The 19,393-nt window shown below is 43.5% G+C and overlaps 1 protein-coding gene and 1 non-coding gene across 2 annotated transcripts in view; both read right to left on the minus strand.

The window, feature by feature from the left end:
• Prmt7 (protein arginine methyltransferase 7) overlaps nucleotides 1-19,393 on the minus strand; it is a 55,954-nt gene that overhangs the window by 14,053 nt on the left and 22,508 nt on the right. Inside the window, exons 6-9 of the mRNA XM_004661663.2 lie at nucleotides 11,471-11,583; nucleotides 10,274-10,515; nucleotides 9,893-10,073; nucleotides 201-328 (exon numbers count right to left, since the gene is read on the minus strand). Of these exons, the coding sequence (XP_004661720.2) occupies nucleotides 201-328; nucleotides 9,893-10,073; nucleotides 10,274-10,515; nucleotides 11,471-11,583 (664 nt within the window). The remainder of the gene's footprint in view (nucleotides 1-200; nucleotides 329-9,892; nucleotides 10,074-10,273; nucleotides 10,516-11,470; nucleotides 11,584-19,393) is intronic.
• Nucleotides 16,724-16,860, minus strand: LOC123457843. Its single transcript, XR_006635204.1, has one exon. It is a non-coding gene; the product is annotated as a small nucleolar RNA SNORA2/SNORA34 family (small nucleolar RNA).

A 19,393-nucleotide genomic window follows, 5' to 3' on the forward strand; every position in this document is an offset into this window, starting at 1 on the left:
AGGTCAGCCTGTGCTAGAGCAATACCCTACCTCAAGAAAAGCTAAAAAAAGAAAATAAAAATTTTTTTTTTTTACTCTGATTTTATTCTGTTCCAATACAAATTTGCCCACTGAGTCTCTACAAGGTCTGTACATGGGAAATTTACATTAATTGCAGTCATCAAGGCCCCGTCTTCCACCCCCATAAGGCACAGGAATACCTGGGTCCCTGAAGGCTGTACCATACACAGTAATCATCGTGGTGGGCTACCAGGCAGCAGGGGGTGCCCTGTACAACAGGCTTCTCTTGTGGCAGGAAGTACACACACTGCATCCAGTGATCCCGCCACTGAAATGAAGAGCACAGCCAGCGATCACCAAGCTACAATAGTAATGCTTCTAATCCAGCGGCCCAAAGCCAATCCAACTACCAGCGTGATGGCATAGACACTTGGCTACTATGGCCCTAAAGATAAGGACAAATTCTTCTAATCAGAGAAGCCAGAGGTCCGAAAGCTTGCCAGAATCAATTTAGGAAGACAAATGTAGTCAAGGGGAGGGGTCTTCTGGAATGGCTCAGAAGAGGGGACAGGGGACAGGCTCCTGTCTACCCGCAGAGCAGCACTAATGCTCTGCCTTCAGTCTGTTGAGCTAGGAGTCAGATTTCATTTGAAGAAAAAATTTCCTGGCTCTCAACCAAGGCTAACCTAGTGGTCTGGAGGAAACCCTCTCTGAAGAGCACAATTACACGGCTTTGACAGACTCAGAATCTCCTTTTGTCTCCTAAGTGGTTTCAAAGCACACAAACAATGCATAAAATCTAACTGGATCTTAGACTGGGGAAACAAGCTATTAAAGAAGACATGTGGCAACAATTAAGGAAATTTTATTTTATTTTTATTGTTTTGGTTTTTTTGAAGTACGGTCTCGCTCTAGTCCAGGCTGACCTGGAATTCACCATGTAGTCTCAGGGTGGCCTTGAACTCATGGCAATCCTCCTACCTCTGCCTCTGAGTGCTGGGATTAAAGGCGTGTGCCACCACTCCTGGCAGGAAATTTTATTTTTAACCATGTTACATGATATTATGGAATTGGTGTTAATTGTGTTAGGTGTGACTATGGTATTTTGCTTATGTTGAAAATGGTTTTATTTACTTTTGTTTTTTCAAGGTAGGGTCTTGCTCTAGCCCAGGCTGAGCTGGAATGCACTCTGTAGTCTCAGGCTGACCTCGAACTCACAGAGACCCTCGTACCTCAGCCTCCCGAGTGCTGAGATGTGCACCGTCATGCCCCACTGAAAATAGTTTTACATGAAGTAGTAAAGAGTAAAGTATCAAATATCTGAAACAGACTGTTAAGTGATTTAGGAGTAAACTGTACGTGTGTGCAATTAGAAATGAAAGGAAGAGGCAAGAAGGAAGAGAGAATGGAGAGACAAAGCAAATGAGGCAAGCTGAAGTGAAGTATGGTAATAACATCACTGTGCACTTTGCTTACCCAGTAGATTTTTCAAATCAAGAAGTGGAGAAAAACACACATAAAGGTTTTTTTTTGGTTGTTGTTGTTGTTGTTAATCCTTTAAATTAAGTGGTGTTTTGAAAGAACTTGAATATTCTAAATTGTGAAACATAGTTTACAGTGTATTTGAAAGTTCTTCACCACCCCCATGCATCAAACCGAGCCATACCTGAGTCCCAATGAACCCTTCACTAAATTGTTAGTTCTTACTACAAATCCTACATAAAGAATAAGAAAAACAAGGTCATTGCCGAGGCTCTTGGTTTCCCACCAGGAATAGATGGTAAGACCCTACTGCTGAAAACTCCACATACTTGGGCTGCAAGGCCACTGAGAAATCCTGCTGGAACTGAGCTGATAACCTCCTCCGTGTAGACCAGCTGACAGAAAGCTGGAAGAAGCCATTAGGCATGCAGTTCAATGGGAGAAAGAGAAATCACCAGTGAAGATACTCCACAGTGGACACTGTAAGCCTTGAGTTTGGCCAGCCAGGCCAAATAAGCCAACAAGTACAATAGTGGCACATCTGTCATGGTAGAAACCAGCTGCCCTCTAATTGGTCTGGAGGCCCGCTCCATGGGAGGGAATACATCCCTGATACTGAAAACTTAAAACAGGGGTAGTCATGAGCCCTAGGGGAGTAACGTCTGCTGCTGTCTGGCTAAATGTATATACTATGCTGATCAAACTGCCTGGTAAGCACTTCTGTTAATGTCATACCCTTATATTAATGCTACTCTCACTTTTGGTAGAGAATCTTCTCTTTTCAGATGGCAGTGACCTTGGGATGACTCACAAGGCATCATGGTGCTGGAAAGAAGTGACAGGAGGGCTCAGCACTGCAATATCTCTATCACACCTTCCAAGGCTCAGGGTCTAATGCAGAAGAGGTGGCAGAAAGAATGTAAGAGCCAAAGGAAGGGTAGGAGTCCTTACAACGTGCTCCCCCTAGACACAAAATGGCCTGGATAACCATGACCTCACAGTGCCTGACAGTACCTATATAAGACCATTATAATAGGAGGAAAAGATCATGACATTAAAATAAAAGAGAGACTGATTGAGAAACTGATTGAGGGGATATGGTGGAGAATGGAGTTTCAAAGGGAAAAGTTGGGGAATGGAGGGCATTACCATGGGATATTGTCTACAATCATGGAAGCTGTTAATAAGAAAAAAGAATTAAAAAAGAAACCATATGCACATAAATATATGTACATTCCAGAATTATTTATACTAACAAAACTGGAACCAACACAAATGTCTACCTCAAAAATGGACCAATGAGTCCTTATATAGAATACTCACAGCTATTTAAAATGACAGACTATAATACACCATGAGAAAGGCTAGAAAGCATTGGCATGAATTCACATTTGAAAAGAGATCCAAGAAAGGTAGTTATTTAGGATATAAGGACTACATGTGAATTTTTACACACTTCTGTTTTAGAAAAGGAGGTACATTATTCTTATAACCTATAAGTTTCTTTTTTTCAAATAAGGTGCTGGCATTTAAAAAAAAGTTAGGCTGGGTGTGGTGGCACACACCTTTAGTCTCAGCACTTGGTAGGCTGAGGTAGGAGGATCACCATGAGTTCAAGGCCACCTTGAGACTACATGGTGAATTCCAGTTCAGCCTGGACTAAACTCTACCTCAAAAGCAAACAAAAAAAAAGACTACAGAGTGAATGTCAGTTTAGCCTGGGCTTGAGCAAGATCCTACTGCAAAAAGTTAAAAAAAAAAAAAAAAAAAAAGAAGAAGGCTGGAGAGATGGCTTAGCAGTTAAGGCACTTACATGAAAAACCAAAGGACCCAGGTTCCATTCCCAGGACCCATGTAAGCCAGATGCACAAGGTGGGACATGCGACTAGAGTTCGTTTGCGGTGGAAAATAAAAGATTCTAGCTGGGCGTGGTGGCGCACATCTTTAATCCCAGCACTTGGGAGGCAGAGGTAGGATTGCTGTGAGTTTGAGGCCACCCTGAGACTACATAGTAAATTCCAGGTCAGGCTGAGCTAGAGAGAGACCCTGCCTTGACAAACAAAAATAAATAAATAAAACAAAACATTTTTTCTCTCTTTCTTTCTCTTTCTCTCTCAAATAAATAAAAAAAAAATAAATTAAAATTTAAAACAAAAAAGGAAGCCGGGCATGGTGGCGCACGCCTTTACTCCCAGCACTCAGGAGGCAGAGGTAGGAGGATCACTATGAGTTCAAGGCCACCCTGAGACTACATAGTGAGTTCCAGGTCAGCCTGGGCTAGAGTGAGAAAAAAGAAAAAGAAAGAAAGAAAGAAAGAGAGAGAGAGAGAGAGAGAGGCAGAGACAGACAGACAGACAGACAGAAAGAAAGAAAGAAAGAAAGAAAGAAAGAAAGAAAGAAAGAAAGGGGACTAGAAATATGGCTTAGTGGTCCAGGCACTTGCCTTCAAAGCCAAAGGACCCAGGTTCATTTCCCCAGGACCCAGATAAGCCAGCTGCACAAGGTGGCACATACATCTGGAATTTGTTTACAGTGGCTAGAGGCCCTGTCATGTCCATTCTCTCCCACCCCCACACCCCACCTCTTTCTTTCTCTCTCTCTCCCAAATAAATAAAATTTAATAAATAAATAAATAAATATTTGAAATATCTTTTAAAAGAAAAAAATTAAAAAGAAACTGGGGCTGGAGAGATGGCTGGGCAGTTAAGGCACTTGCCTGCAAAGCCAAAGTACCCAGGTGTGATTCCCCAGGACACACACAAGCCAGAGGCACAAGGTAGTTCATGTGTCTGGAGCCTGGTGTATGTGTTCTCTCTCTATCTGCTTCTTTCTCTCTCTCACATAAATAAATAAGAAACTGTACTATAAAGACATCAAGGTAGATAAGGAACTAGCTGGAAAGAAGGGATCAGTGGAAGAGGGATAGAGGGGGAAGGTCAAGAGAAGGCAATGAGAGGGAATTATGATCAAAATGCATTTTATACATGTATAAAAATTGCAGGCTTAGGGGCATTCAAGCCAGCTCCCACTTGCCAGAGTCCAGCTCACTCCCTTGCTGGTGTCTTCTACCTGCTGTGGGAGAGGTGATGCCCAGTCTCTGCTCATGCCATGCTTTCCCCTGCCACCATGGAGCTTCCCAAGGATGCACTCTGTTGTAGTGATGAAGCAAACTCGGCCACACCCTAAACAGGCACTGTGTATCTACACATCAGATTTTTACTCTAGACCAAGGACCAATGTATCAACTTGGATCCCAAGACAAAAGCACAGAGAAGCTATGGCATGGGACTGGTAGCTGTGGGTAGTGACACTGAATATTAAATGCTGGTAACAACAAGGCTTTTTTCTTTCTTTCTTTCTTTTTCTTTTTGAGGTAGGGTCTCATTCTAGCCCAGGCTGACCTAGAACTCACTCTGCAGACCTAGGCTGGTCTTAAACTCACATGTGTCACCACACCTGGTCAAAAAGGGTTTTTTTTTCTTTTTTGGAAAAAAAAAAAAAGGACTGCATAAACTGGTTGTGATGGTGCACACCTGTAATCCCAGCACTCAGGAAGTTGAGGCAGAAGGATCACGAGTTTAACACCAGCTAAGTTTGGGTTATCTTGCTACAAACAAGACCCTATTTTTGAAGTGGAAAAAAAGTAGATGCCTAGCTCAACTCTGATGTGATAACTACCTGTGTTTTTTTTTTCTCTTTGTTAATCTTTAGGAACTAAAGAAACTGAGTGTTATGAGACTAAAAGCATAAAAGCAAATGAAAAAAAGGCCTGCCCCACTTGTCTGAGACATCACCTACCTACTACCTAAGATGTCTGTTTGGATATGACAGCTAAAGAGCAATAATCCAACCAGATATGTTCTGAGAACAAATAGATTCTGATATACTTATTATTCTTTCTCACACTATCCAAATTTATCTAAAACCAGAAGCTTCCCTAACCCTGTGCGCTCTGCAGTACTGCCCTGTCAACATGTCTTCCCATAATTCCTTTTCTTTTTAGAATTTATTTATTATTTGTGAGAGACAGAGACGGAGAGAGATAGGAGGGGCGCACCAGGTCTCCTGCCACTGCAAATGGACTCGGTACATGCACCACTCTATGCATCTGGCTTTACATGGGTACTGCGGAATTTTTTTTTGGTTTTTCACACAGGGTCTTGTTCTAGCCCAGGCTGACCTGGAATTCACTGTGTATTCTCAGGGTGGCCTCAAACTCATGGCAATCCTCCTACCTCTGCCTCCCGAGTGCTGGGATTAAAGGCATGTGCCACCATGCCTGGCTTTTCCAAGTCTTCATAAAGAGCTAGTGGCAGAACCTGTCCCAAGGTAAGATAAGCTAAATGGGATCAACGTAGTTTTGTGAAGTCGTCACAGAGATTAATTCAGCTTTTAAATACCGAACAGTATAACAGTTATCACTAGGGGATGGGGAGATGGGTTAGTTGTTAAAGGTGCTTGCTTACAAAGTTTGCTGGCCCAGGTTCAAATATCCAGCCACTCACATAAAGTTCAATGGGGATTCATTTGCAGTGATGAGACCCCAGTGCACCTACACACACACACACATGCAAATAAATAAGAAGGTGGACGACAAAAAAAAAAAAAAAAAAGGCTGGGTGTGGTGATGCACGCCTTTAATCCCAGCACTTGGGAGGCAGAGGTAGGATGGTTGCCATGAATTTGAGGCCAACCTGAGACTACAAATTGAAGTCCAGGTCAGCCTGAGCTAGAAAAAAAAAAAGGGTGGACGAGGAGGAGAAACACTTTCAGGATGTCCTCTGTCCTCTGACCTCCACATCTGGCAACCATACACATACACACACACACACATGCAAATAAATAAAAATAGAAAAAGGGCTGAAGAGACTGCTTGCAAAGCCCGATGGCCTGGGTTCAATTCCCTTTCTTCTGAATTCTAGCCAAGTCTCTCTGTGCTCTGTGTCAGGATGCCCTGGCCCACTCACCTTCCCACCTTCCCTCTCTCCAAATAAATAATAATAATAATAATAATTAATAATAACAATAAACAGTAAGCCAGGGGCCAGGGTAGGAGAGCTGCTACAAATTTTTGCTTCTTGAATCAACAAGACATACCAAGAAGCTGGAGCTGGTGGTATAGGCCTGTATTCCCAGCTACTTGGGAGGCAGGAAGACTCAAAGTTCAGGCCTGCCCACAACAGAGTGACTTCAAGACCAGCCAGGCCAACTTAGTAAAACCTTGTCTCAAAATAAAAGTTAGAACTAGGCATGGTGGCACAGAACTTGGGAAGCAAAGGTAGGAGGATCGCTGTGAGTTCAAGGCCACCCTGAGACTATATAGTGAATTCCAGGTCAGCCTGGACTACAGAAGACCCTACCTTGAAAAACCAAAAAAACTAAACATTAAAGAAAAAAAGCCGGTGTGGTGGCACACGCCTTTAGTCTCAGCACTCGGGAGGCTGAGGTAGGAGGATTGCCATGAGTTCAAGGCCACCCTGAGAATACACAGTGAATTCCAGGCCAGCCTGGGCTAGAGCGGGACCCTCCCTTGAAAAAACAAAAAATAAGCTAAAAAATTAAAAGTTAAAGGGTATAGTGCCTGAATAATCCCAGCACTTGAAAGATGGAGTTCAAGGTCACCCACAATTACATAACAAATTCAAGGTCATCCCGGGCTACTTGAGATCTTATCTCAAAAGAGAACAAAGCCCATAAAAAAGAACTTAACTATGGTCACAGCTGGGCATGGTGGTGCACACCTGTAACCCCAGTACTTGGGAGATAGTGGCAGGAGGTGATCAGAAGATCAAGACCAAAAACACAAAAAAGCAATGAGAACGGAGTTCAGTTGGTATTATCATTGCTTAACATATTTCAAGAAGCCCTAGGTTTGAGACCTGGCACAAAAACCGGAAGTAGTGGTGCACAGCCATGGTCACAGCACTTGGGAGGTGGAAGCCAAAAGGATGGGAAATTAAAGATCATCCTCTGGCCGGGCATGGTGGCGCACGCCTTTAATCCCAGCACTTGGGAGGCAGAGGTAGGAGGATCAGGCTACATAGTAAATTCCAGGTCAGCCTGAGCTAAAGTGAGACCCTACCTCAAACAAAACAAAACAAAACAGAAAACAAACAAAAAAGAAAAAGATCATCTTCTGCTACACAGCAACTTGAAGGCTAACCTGGGATACATGAGACCCTGCCTGATGGTTCACACTGTCAACGTCATGGAACCTGGGGTGACCTGGGAACGCCTGTGAAGAATGATCAAGACAGGGTTAAATGAGACAGGAAGGCTCACGAGTTGTGAGGAGTGCCGTTCAACAGGCTGGGGGGTCTGAACTGGCTGAGTGACAGTGTCCCCTGGCCTCTGCCTCCTGACTACTCACCAAACAGGATCACCTGCGACACACTCTTGCTACCATGCTTTCTTTCCCTGCCATGGACTGTAACGTCAAACTGTAAATGGAAATAAGCCCTTCCCCCTGAAATTGATTTCTCAGGCATTTTTCCTCAACAAAGAAAAAGGTAACTAATTCACCTCTCTTAAAAAAAAAAAAAAAAAAAAGTTGAAAATGGGCTGGCAGCTGGGCACGGTAGCACATGCCTGTAATCTCAGCGCGCGGTGGGTGACAGCACGTTTCAGCGCTGGCCTGAGCTAATGGCAAGATCTGGTCTCAAAAAGGAGGAAGGGACAAGGGGTATAATTCAGTGGTGGTAGTGTGCTCGCCCAGCATACTTAAGGCCCTAGATTTAATCCTTGTTACCAAAAAGGAAAGTAGCAATACACTCTGTACCCTGTAGATTGTTCAACCTCAGTGACTACAGAACTACCCTGTTCCCTGAAAGGACATGGGCTAATGGCTTAGATAGTTCTTGCAGGTGGCCTTTACTTTACACTGTTTTGTTTTTCTTTCTTTCTTTCTTTATTTTTTTACAAGGTAGGCTCTCACTCTAGCCCAGGCTGACTGAAATTCACTATGTAGTCTCAGGGTGGCCTTGAACTCACAGTGATCCTCCTACCTCTGCCTCCCAAGTGCTGGAATTAAAGGCATGTGCCACCACACCTGACTTCTTCTTCTTCTTTTTATAGTTCTTTTTTTTTTCTTTTTCTTTTTCTAGGTAGGGTTTTACTCTAGGTCACACTGACCTGGAATTCACCAATGTAGTCTGAGGGTGGCCTCTAACTCATGGCGATCCTCCTACCTCTACCTCCCTAGAGCTGGGATTAAAGGAGTGCACCACCACACCCAGCCCTCTTTCTATATATATATATGAACACACACACACACACATATATATATAAGTTCACTTTCCAATGAGTAGAAGAAGGGAGATTTTGAGCTGCAGAAAGTGCATCTACAGTCCTCTGTTCCGAGCCGATGTGAGCGCCCTAGAATGTTCTGTGGCAGGAAGGCGTGAGAGAGCGGCATGCCAGCATGAGGGCAAGTGACAGGACTCACTCACGAAGACTTCACTGCTGCTCGCGGAGTACCCGTGCTGATTATGAACTTACACTGAGGGAGCTGCTGTCCTACAACTAGACTATGCCTCCTCATTTTTTTTGAATGGTTTCTGAAAAGAGGGCTGAGAGACGGCTTAGCGGTTAGCGTACCTGCCTGCAAAGCCAAAGGACCCAGGTTCAAGTCCCCAGGACCCACATAAAGCCAGATGTACAAGGTGACACATGTGTCTGGAGTTCATTTGCAGCAGCTGGAGGCCCTGACATACCCATTCTCTTTCTCTCTCTCCCTATCTGCATCTCTCTTTCAAATTAAAAAATAAATTTTTTTCTTTGTGTGAGCAGGGTGTACACATGTGTGAATGGGTGCACCAGGGCCTCTTCCACTGCAAATGAGCACCAGCCACTTTTGCATCTACCTTATGTAGGCTCTGAAACGAAACCCAGGTCAGCAAGCTTTGTAAGCAAGCATGTTTAACCACTGAGCCATTTCCCCAGCCCCTAATTTTATATATTTTTAAAAATTCTTTTATTTATTCATTTGTGAGCAGAGATTTTGTGTGTATGTGTATGTGAGTATGGGTATGCCAGGGCCTCTTGCCCCTGCAAAGAAATTCCAGATGTATGTACCATTTTGTGCATCTGGCTTTACATAGGTTCTAGGGAATTGAACTCAGGCCAACAGGCTTTCGAAGCAAGTGCCTTTAACCACTAAGCCATCATCCCAACTCCTTATATTTTATTATAACTTTTCTTTATAGTGCTAGAGATCATGCAGATAGCATAGTGCCTCCCCCTGAGCCACATTCCCAGCCCAGTGTGTTTACTTTTCCCCTGAAAGTAAAACTCTTCTTTGTCTTTGAGAGTTACTTCTGTCTCTAAAATTACTGTGATCTAGGGGCCAACAGAAGAGAAAACAGACAAGTTTCCTGACCCACATGAAAATATGTTTAGCCTTGCCTCTTACCTGGAGTCCCTGCGGGTCCGGATGTGCCCAAAAGGGTGCCATGGTGCACTTGATCTTCCCTTCAGGGTCCATTTCAATGTCCCACCAGGAGAGAACCACCTGAGCTTGGCCCGATGCCAGAGGTTCAAACTGCCTGCTATGGTAGGCTGCTGAGCTACTGACTTGCTTGCTGAAGTCCACACTGTGGAAGAATATTCAGGAAAGGAACTTAATTTAGCCTGATACAATGCACTGCTAAGCTTCTATGGTGACCTCATCAACAACGGTACTTGGCCAGAAAAGACTCAGCTAGCTTTCCTTTCCATACAAAAAAAATGTTCTAAAAACCCAAATTCCTCTAAATGTCTGGAAGGACTGTCACCCAGGGAGCTTCCTTGGTACCTGAACATAGGCAGCACATCACTGAGGACAGTGAAGTCAGCAGATGACACCTGGTTCAGCTGAACGTCATACACAGAGGGCGCACCTGGGCACCGCTCCAGTTCTGATGGGGGAGTGATGACCCGCTCTCCCAGGCTGGTCTGAACACGAACAGGAAACAGCTTGTTCCATGACCACATCCTTCGGGACTCTACCAGCTGGGCATAGACAGTTGCTTTGTGAGGTACTGCCTCACAATTTTCCTAGGTTTATAGCAAAAACAAACAAAACAAAAAGCAACAATAACAAATCCAGTTATTTTGGTAATTCCTATTGATCAAAGGCCTTTCGTATTGGGCCAATTTGTCAACTAACCCTTCCCACTGTCAGGATAATGGGTTTTTCAGCCCTACGACCTTTGGGGAACAAAAAGAATACATATTATGCCTAAAATGATTTTTATTTTTGTTGTTGTTTTCTAGAACTCACTCTACAGTCCCAGGGTAGCTTTAAACTCATAGTGATCCTCCTACCTCTGCCTCCTGAGTGCTGGGATTAAACATCACACCAGGCTGGGTGTTATTTAGTCACATAGTTCAGGCTGACCTCAAACTTGAAGTCCTCTTGTCTCAGCCTATTGAGTACTAGGATGGTTTAAAAATCCTAGCTACCAGATACTATTAAATACTTTAAAAACGGATCCAAATTATCACCATGCTGATGAACTCCCAGGGACTTGGAAGTGAGTCCACATCTTCCAACCAAGGAGCCATCCTGGGCCTGGGCTCACAGCGTCCGTTCTGCAGAGCTCTAGCCTGGCACCATAGGACCAGAACCTTCTCACTGCAGAGCTCAACCCCACTCACATGTGCCCTGGCCTGCTGGCTTCACCAGGCACCACAAACCACCCTCCTTCCGTGACCGTGGCTCTAGCTGCTTGTTTGGGGGCCCTACCTTCCTTATTATTTTCTTCTTCCACTCCGCATCCTCTAGTCCACCCGCCAGGCCCTGGAGACCCAGCGGTGAAGAGGATCCTCACAGCTGCTAGAACAGGGAAGTACAAGGAAAAGCTCCTCTACCACAGCACTAATGCCTCACGAGCCAGGAATGGAGGGATACCCAGGGTGTCTGCGTAGATAATGCAGGCCGTGCTGAGCATGGAGCAGCAGAGGGCCATGCTGGTGGCAGTGCTCCCAATGGAGACCCTGGGCCCAGTACCTGCACAAGATGCCTATGAGCATGTTCGTAAGAGGGCAGTGCTCCCTCCCCAATTAGTTCTGTGTCAAATAGCTCTGTGACCAGGATGTTGGCACGGCACGGCATGTCACCGTCTGAAAAACACGAGACACAAAAGAGATCAGCAGTAAACAACGGACTCGGAAAAGTATTTATGGTAAATATATGAAAGGTACCTGGCCAAAAGGTCATGCCATTGAAAACAGATACATAGATGGAAATAGCTGAATATTATCTCTGCGATTGACTTTCCAATGGTTCAGCAAAAATAGTCTGTAAATATAATGGGTAATGTATGGCAAAATGACAATAAGATCAAGAAAAATGGGTGCTCTCTACACTTCCTCTTTTAATCTGTGTTTAGACTACAAGAGGGGACTTGGAAAAATCATCAGAACACTATAAACACCCAAAAAATAAGAATAAAAAATGGAGGGGGGGGGAATATATAGTTACAAAGAAAAACATAGGTCAAATATATAGAAAGATTTCCCATGCTTACTAACAAAATATATTCAGAACTCAAAAACTGAACGTGGGTATTCCCAATACTTCTAGGCTACAGAAAGGAGAGAAAAGCAAAGCAAGAGAAGGAGCTTGTCTGATAACCCTGCAGCCACCGTGAGTTCAACAAGCCTGCCAAGATTGCGATCCATGATTAAGAAGCGCCAGATTCCTTCTACTCAATCTTCTTAATTAAGCTGCTGTCTGGCCACCAAATAATCTCCCAAATAGCAGCTGCCTTAGCAAAGTAGGTTTTGGAGGCTGCTTAACTGCTTTCTACCCCTTCATAATGTAATGTCACTTCTATAATTATAATTCTTAATGAGTCAAGAGAGAAAATACACTTTGGAATTGGCTATTCATCATGGAAAATTGACTGTAAACATTTCTAAAGGCTCATGAATTACAATTTGACAAAGCCCACTCATCTTCCCTAAACAGAGGAAAAGTCTCACAGTTGATACTAGAAAAGAAGAACAGTAGAGTTGGGCGTGGTGGCCCACGCCTTTAATCCCAGCACTTGCCAGGCAGAGGTAGGAGGATCACCGTGAGTTCAAGGCCACCCTGAGATTCCATAGTGAATTCCAGGTGAGCCTGGGCTAGAGTGAGACCCTACCTCAAAAAAACAAAAACAAAACAAAACAAAACAAAAGAACAGTTGTTCAGAGATGGGCATAGGAAGGAGCAACTGAGGGGCTTAGTGGTTAAGGCACTTGCCTGCAAGGCCACAGGACCCAGGTTCAGGTCCCCAGGACCCATATAAGCCAGATACACAAGGTGGGCTCATGTGTCTGGAGTTCATTTGCAGCAGCTAGAGGCCCTGGTGTGCCCATATTCATATTCTCTCTCTCTCTCTCTCTCTCTCTAATAAATAAATAAAATATTTAACTTTTTAAAAAAGGAGCAATTGAGTCTGGAGTTCTACAGACCTGGCCTGGATCCCACTACCCAGCCTGAGGCCTTGGGTCTGACCATCAGTTGCCTCAACTATAAAACGAGGACCAGAACAGCAAAGGTAAAAAAGTACCTTTCCTGTGAAGCACACTTGGGCTCCATGTCAGTAGGAAGTAAAACAGAGATATATAACAAACTCTGTTATAGTCACCATGTTATAGAATAAAATTTAAAGAACTTATTCTTTTTCTCTAACTTATTCTTTTTCTCTGTAGTAATGTATCTTTTAACAAACATCTTCCCTTCAAGCAATCAATTTCCCGGGTAACTACCATTCTTTTTCTCTATTTGCAAGAGACTAATTTTTTTTTTTTTTTTTGGTTCTTTGTATGATGCAATCATGATATATTTGTCTTTCTGTGCTTGGCTTATTCCACTTAGAAAAATGAACCAAAGTCTTTAACATAAATCTTAGCATATAGGTGGTATGCAATAAATATTTTATGAAAGAAAAAAAAAAAAAAACTCTGTTTGGCCATAGTAGCTCAATGCTTATAATCCCAGCACTTGGGAGGAGGATCTCCATGAGTTCAAGGCCAGTCTGGATACAGAGTAAGATCCTGCTTTAAAAAACAAAACAAAACAGCCTGGAGAAATGGCTTAGTGGTTAAGGCACCTGCCTTAACAAAGCCAAAGGACCCAGGTTCAATTCCCCAGTACCCATGTAAGTAAGATGGACAGGTGGCACATGCATCTGGAGTTTGTTTGTAGAAGCTAGAGGCCCTGGCACACCCAATTCTCCCACTCTCTCCATCTGCCCCTTTCTCTCAAATAAATAAAAATAAAAATGGTGGTGCACACCTTTAATCCCACCACTTGGGAGGCAGAGATAGGAGGACTGCCACAAGTTCCAGGCCACTCTGAGACTACATAGTGAATTCCACGTCAGCTTGGGCTATAGTGAGACCCTACCTCACCCCCTTAATAATAATAATAATAATAATAAATAATAACAATAACAAAAAGACAGCCACCCATTATTCTCTTTCTTGTAGCAAATAAATTAATTTTAAAAAGGCTTCAAAAATAGCAAGAAGTTAAGCCAAGTGCCACATGTTCTCTCTCATATGTGGATCCTAGCTACAGATGATTGGGCTTCTGCATGAGAATGAAAATACTATTTTTTAAAAATTTTTATTTATTTATTTGAGAGCGACAGACACAGAGAGAAAGACAGATAGAGGGAGAGAGAGAGAATGGGCGCGCCAGGGCCTCCAGCCACTGCAAACAAACTCCAGACGCGTGCGCCCCCTTGTGCATCTGGCCAACATGGGACCTGGGGAACCGAGCCTAGAACCGAGGTCCTTAGGCTTCACAGGCAAGCGCTTTAACCGCTAAGCCATCTCTCCAGCCCAAGAATGAAAATACTTAGTAGCAGAGGCCAATAAGTTAAAACGGAGACATAAAGGGAAGAGAAAGGAAGGGAGGAGGGTACTCAATAGGTTGATATTGTATATATGTAAGTACAATGATTGAGATGGGGAGGTAATATGATGGAGAATGTAATTTCAAAGGGGAAAGTGTGGGGAGAGGGAGGGAATTACCATGGGATATTTTTTTTATAATCATGGAAAATGCTAATAAAAATTTTAAAAAATAGCAAGAAGTTAATAATATATAAATAAATCATATGGAATCCAACTTTTTTGAACAATGAAACACTCAGAAGCCATAGGATGTTGCTAGAAAATTTTCAGTGCCAGGGATGGGATACCTCACAGTGAGTTGTTGGCCAGGGAGGTCCATGATGTCCTCAAAACATTATAGGCCATTGCCGAGGCCCTTGGCTTCCCACCAGGAATAGATGGTAAGACCCTATTGCTGAAGACTCCATATACTTGGGCTGCAAGGCCACTGAGAAATCCTACTGGAGCTGAGCTGAAAACCTCCCCCATGTAGACCAGCTGACAGAAAGCTGGAAGAAGCCATTCTGCATGCAGTTCCATGGGAGAAAGAGAAATCACCAGTGAAGATACTCAACAGTGGCCTCTGCAAGCCTTATATTTGGCCGGCCACACCAAATGAGCCAATGGGTACAATAGTGGCAGTCTATCATGGTGGAAACCAACTGCCCTCAATTTGGACTGGAGGCCCGCTCCATGAGAGGGAATTCATCCCTAATATGGAAAACTTAAAATAGGGGTAGTCATGAGCCCTAGAGGTATAACATCTGCTGCTGTCTGGCTAAATTTATATACTGTGCTTATCAAACTGCCCAGTAAGCACTTCTCTTAATGTTCATACTCTTATATTAATGCTACTCTCACTTTTGGTAGAGAACCTTCTCTTTTCAGATGGCAGTGACCTTGGGAAGGCTCAGAAGGTATCATGGTGCTGGAAAGAACTGACCGCAGTGCTCAGTACTGTAATATCTCTATTACACCTTCCAAGGCTCAGGGTCTAATAAGGAAGAGGTGGCGGAAAGAATGTAAGAACCAAAAAACGGGTAGGACTCCATACAACGTGCTCCTTCCAGACACAAAATGGCCTGGATATCCATGGCCTCACAGTGCCTGACACTACCTGCACAAGACCATCATAAGAGGAGGAAAAGATCATGACACCAAAATTAAAAGAGAGACTGATTGAGATGGGGAGGGGATATGATGGAGAGTGGAGTTTCAAAGGGGTAAGTGTGGGGGGGAGGTAGGTTATTACCATGGGGTATTTTTTATAATCATGGAAGTTGTTAATAAAAATTTGGAAAAAGGGCTGGAGAGATGGCTTAGTGGTTAAGCATTTGCCTGTGAAGCCTAAGGACCCTGGTTCGAGGCTTGATTCCCCAGGCATGAGTCTGGAGTTCATTTGCAGTGGCTGGAGGCCCTGGTGTGCCCATTCTCTCTCTCTCTCTCTGCCTCTTTCTCTCTCTGTCTGTGGCTCTCAAATAAATAAGTTTTAAAAAATTTTTGAAAAAAAAGAAGTTAATAATTTTTTTCTGTGCCAGCTAGGCTAAGTACTGTGGGAGAAAGAAAAATAAAGAACTTGTCCATGGAATCTATTATTTAATTGAAGAAATATAACTAGTAGAGCAAACCATTAGAATACAATAAAGTGAAAATACAATTTAAAAATAAAAACAGGCTGGACTTAGTGGTGTACACCTTTAATCTTAGCACTTTGGAGGCAGAGGTAAGAGGATTGGTGTGAGTTCAAGGCCAGCCTATGACTACAGTACAAGATTTAGGTTAGCCTGAGCTAGAGTAAGACCTTACCTTGAAAAAAAAAAAAAAACCTAAAAAAAAGAAAGAAAAAACACCACTATCAGGGACTAGAGAGATAGCTCAGTAGTTAAAGACACTTGCTAACAAAGCCTAAAAGCCTAACAGCATGGATTCGATTCCCCAGTTCCCACATAAAGCCAGATGCACAAAGTGGCACATGTATCTGGAGTTTGTTTGCAGTGGCTAGAGGCCTTGGTACACCTATGCTCATTCTTTCTTTCTGTTTTTTCTCTATCTCTGATAAACAAATGGAAAATACTTTTCTTTTTTTAGCATGCATTCAAGTTTATTTGCAGCAGCTAGCGGCCCTAGCATGCCCTTCCTTTCTTCTCTCTCTCTCCCTCTCTCCCTCTCACTTCTATCTCTCTCTGCTTGCAAATAAATAAAATTAAACTTTAATTTATTGACCCACATTTATCACCCACAACTCTGTTGTTTCTTTGGCTATTTTGCTGAGGCAGGGTCTCAGTATATAGCCCAGACGATCCTCAAACTCTCAATCCCTGCCTCAGCCTTACAAGTGCTGGATCACAGAGATGGGTGACCACACCCAGCCAGGTGTTTCTTTCTAATGAATTGACCATTGCATTTCCAAATTTCTGAAATGGCCAACAGACCATAGGAAGACATTTCTTTAGGCTCCTGCTTGAAACCAACAGCTTCAGCCAACTGCCGGCCTTGATTCAGGGCCAATGGGAAAATATTTCTTAAAAACAGTATCAGAAATGAACTGTCTGAATGAACTGTAGTACAGACAACAAAGGGTTCCTCCAGAGACATCCAGTGAACTCTAGAGACACAGAACAATGTGGATGAACCCCGAAAGCATTGTGCTACTGTCAAAAAGTGCTTGGGAAACTGTTAGGTGCTCAGCCAAGCTGAGAATGAAACATCCATTTTGTCCCCTAAAATCATACAATGTTGGGAAGGTAAGAAGTGTGCAAACTATTAACAGAATTTTCGGTTATTTAGAGGTGATAATTACAAAAAGTAGTGAGGGCAAAGGGAGAGCGATGCTGAAGGTGGCATGAGATACGAGACCCTTTGCTGGTATGTTATACTTTTGATCTTGCTTCGATCAAGACAAGTGTGACTAGAGTGGGTTAGACGGGCTACAAGGGAAAAAGCACTCCTTGACGAAGGATGGGGGCAAAGGCACTGGGGTTGAAAAACAACCCCCATGTGTCTGGTGTAGGTGGTGGGTCAAATGGCAAGAGAGAAGACAAAGACAGCAGCAGATGAGAAGGTGCTGCAAAGGGACTTCTGATTTTAGATGGGGACCTTGAAGCATTTTAATTAGAAAAGGCAGCATGATCACGTTCAAAAAAAAAAATTCCTAGCCGGGCGTGGCAACACACGCCTTTAATCCCAGCACTTGGGAGGCAGAGGTAGAAGAACTGCTATGAGTTTGAGGCCACCCTGAGACTACATAGTGAATCCAGGTCAGCCTGAGCCAGAGCGAGACCCTACCTTGGAAAAAAAAAAAAAAAAATTCCTAGCAAAAAGAATGCCCTAGGGCTGGAAAGATGGCTTAGCAGTTAAGGACCCAGGTTTGATTCTCCAGGTCCTGTGTAAGCCACATGCACATAGTGGTACACACGTCTGGAGTTCATTTGCAGTAGCTAGAGGCCCTGGCTCACCCATTCTCTCCCTCTCCCTAATAAATAAATAAAAACAAAAACTTAAAAAAAAAAAAAAAAAAGAGCCAGGCATGGTGGCACATGCCTTTAATCTCAGCACTTTAATCCCAGACAGAGGTAGGAGGATCGACAAGAGTTCGAGGCCACCCTGAGACTACATAGTGAATTCCAGGTCAGCCTGAGCTAGCGTGAGACCCTACTTCAGAAAACGGGGTGGGGGGGGGGAATGCTCTAGGCTGAGTGTTATAACACGCACCTTTAATCCCAGCACTTGGGAGGGAGAGGTAGGAAGATTGCTGTGAATTGGAGGCCAGCCTGAGATTACATAGTAAATTCCAGGTCAGCCTGGGCTAGAACGAGACCCTATCTTGAGGTGGGTGGGGGAGGGGGGGAAGTGCTGTAGGTTTATGGGCCTGTAGTTAGGGCAACAGCTTGTTGTTTTTTTCCAATATTTATTTATTTGCATGTGTGTGGGGGTGGGAGGGCGGGGGAGGGTCAACGTTCCTTGCTGCTGTAGACAAACACCAGACGATTTTGGCTTTGCATGGGTACTGGGGAATCAAACCCAGACCAGCAGGCTTTGCAAGCAAGTGCCTTTAAGCATGGAACCATCTCCCCAGCCCAGGGCAACAGTGGTAATAGCCTGGGTAAGATAAGAGAACTTGAGCTATGACAGGGTAGGGGAGATGAGGAAAAGATACTCGGGAAGTACAATCAATAGTGCTGAAAAAGCAGGAAATGAAGACAGAGGGACACATAAAGATGACTGCCTGCCTTCTTTCAGGCTTGGGCAACGAGATAGGGTACTACTAAGTACCAAGGTGTGAGCAGTAAGATAGTGAGTTCCTTTTGAATAGACTCACTTTATTTTCTTTTTTAGATGTCAGCATTTAACTGATGCTATTTAAAAGAATTTCAGCAATATTTTTTTAAACTTTTTCTTTTTAATATTTTATCTTTATTTATTTATTTCAGAGACAGAGAAAGCGGCAGAGAGTGAGAATGAATGGGTACACCAGGCCTCCAGCCTCTGCACACTATCTCCAGATGCATGAGCCACCTTGTACATCTGTCTTACATGAGTACTGGAGTATTAAACCTGGGTCCTTTGGCTTCGCAGGCAAGCAAGCACCTTGATGACTAAGCCATATCTCCAGCCCTTCTATCCCTCTCTCTTTAAAATTTTTTTTATTTATTTGAGAAAGAGAAACAGACAAATAGAGAGAAAGAAAATGGGTATGCCAGGCCTTCAGCTACTGCAAACAAACTCCAGACACATGCACCACCACGTGTATCTCTTTATGTGGGTCCTGGGGAATTGCCTTATCTGCTAAGCCATCTCTCCAACCCAAACTTTAGCACTATTTCATATATATTTATATTTGGTGGGGTCCCCAGGTAGAGTCTCACTCTAGTCCAGGCTGACCTGAAACTCACTCAGCAGTCCTAGGCTGGCCCTGAACTCACAGTGATCCTCCTACCTCTGCCTCCTGAGTGCTGGGATTAGAGGCATATGTCACCATGCCTGGCTAATCCAATTAATTTTTTTAATATTTTTATTTCATTTGTGATCAGAGAGATACTCT

The sequence above is a fragment of the Jaculus jaculus genome, chromosome 1 (genome assembly GCF_020740685.1).
Source record: "Jaculus jaculus isolate mJacJac1 chromosome 1, mJacJac1.mat.Y.cur, whole genome shotgun sequence".
In the NCBI taxonomy this organism is placed as follows: Eukaryota; Metazoa; Chordata; class Mammalia; order Rodentia; family Dipodidae; genus Jaculus; species Jaculus jaculus.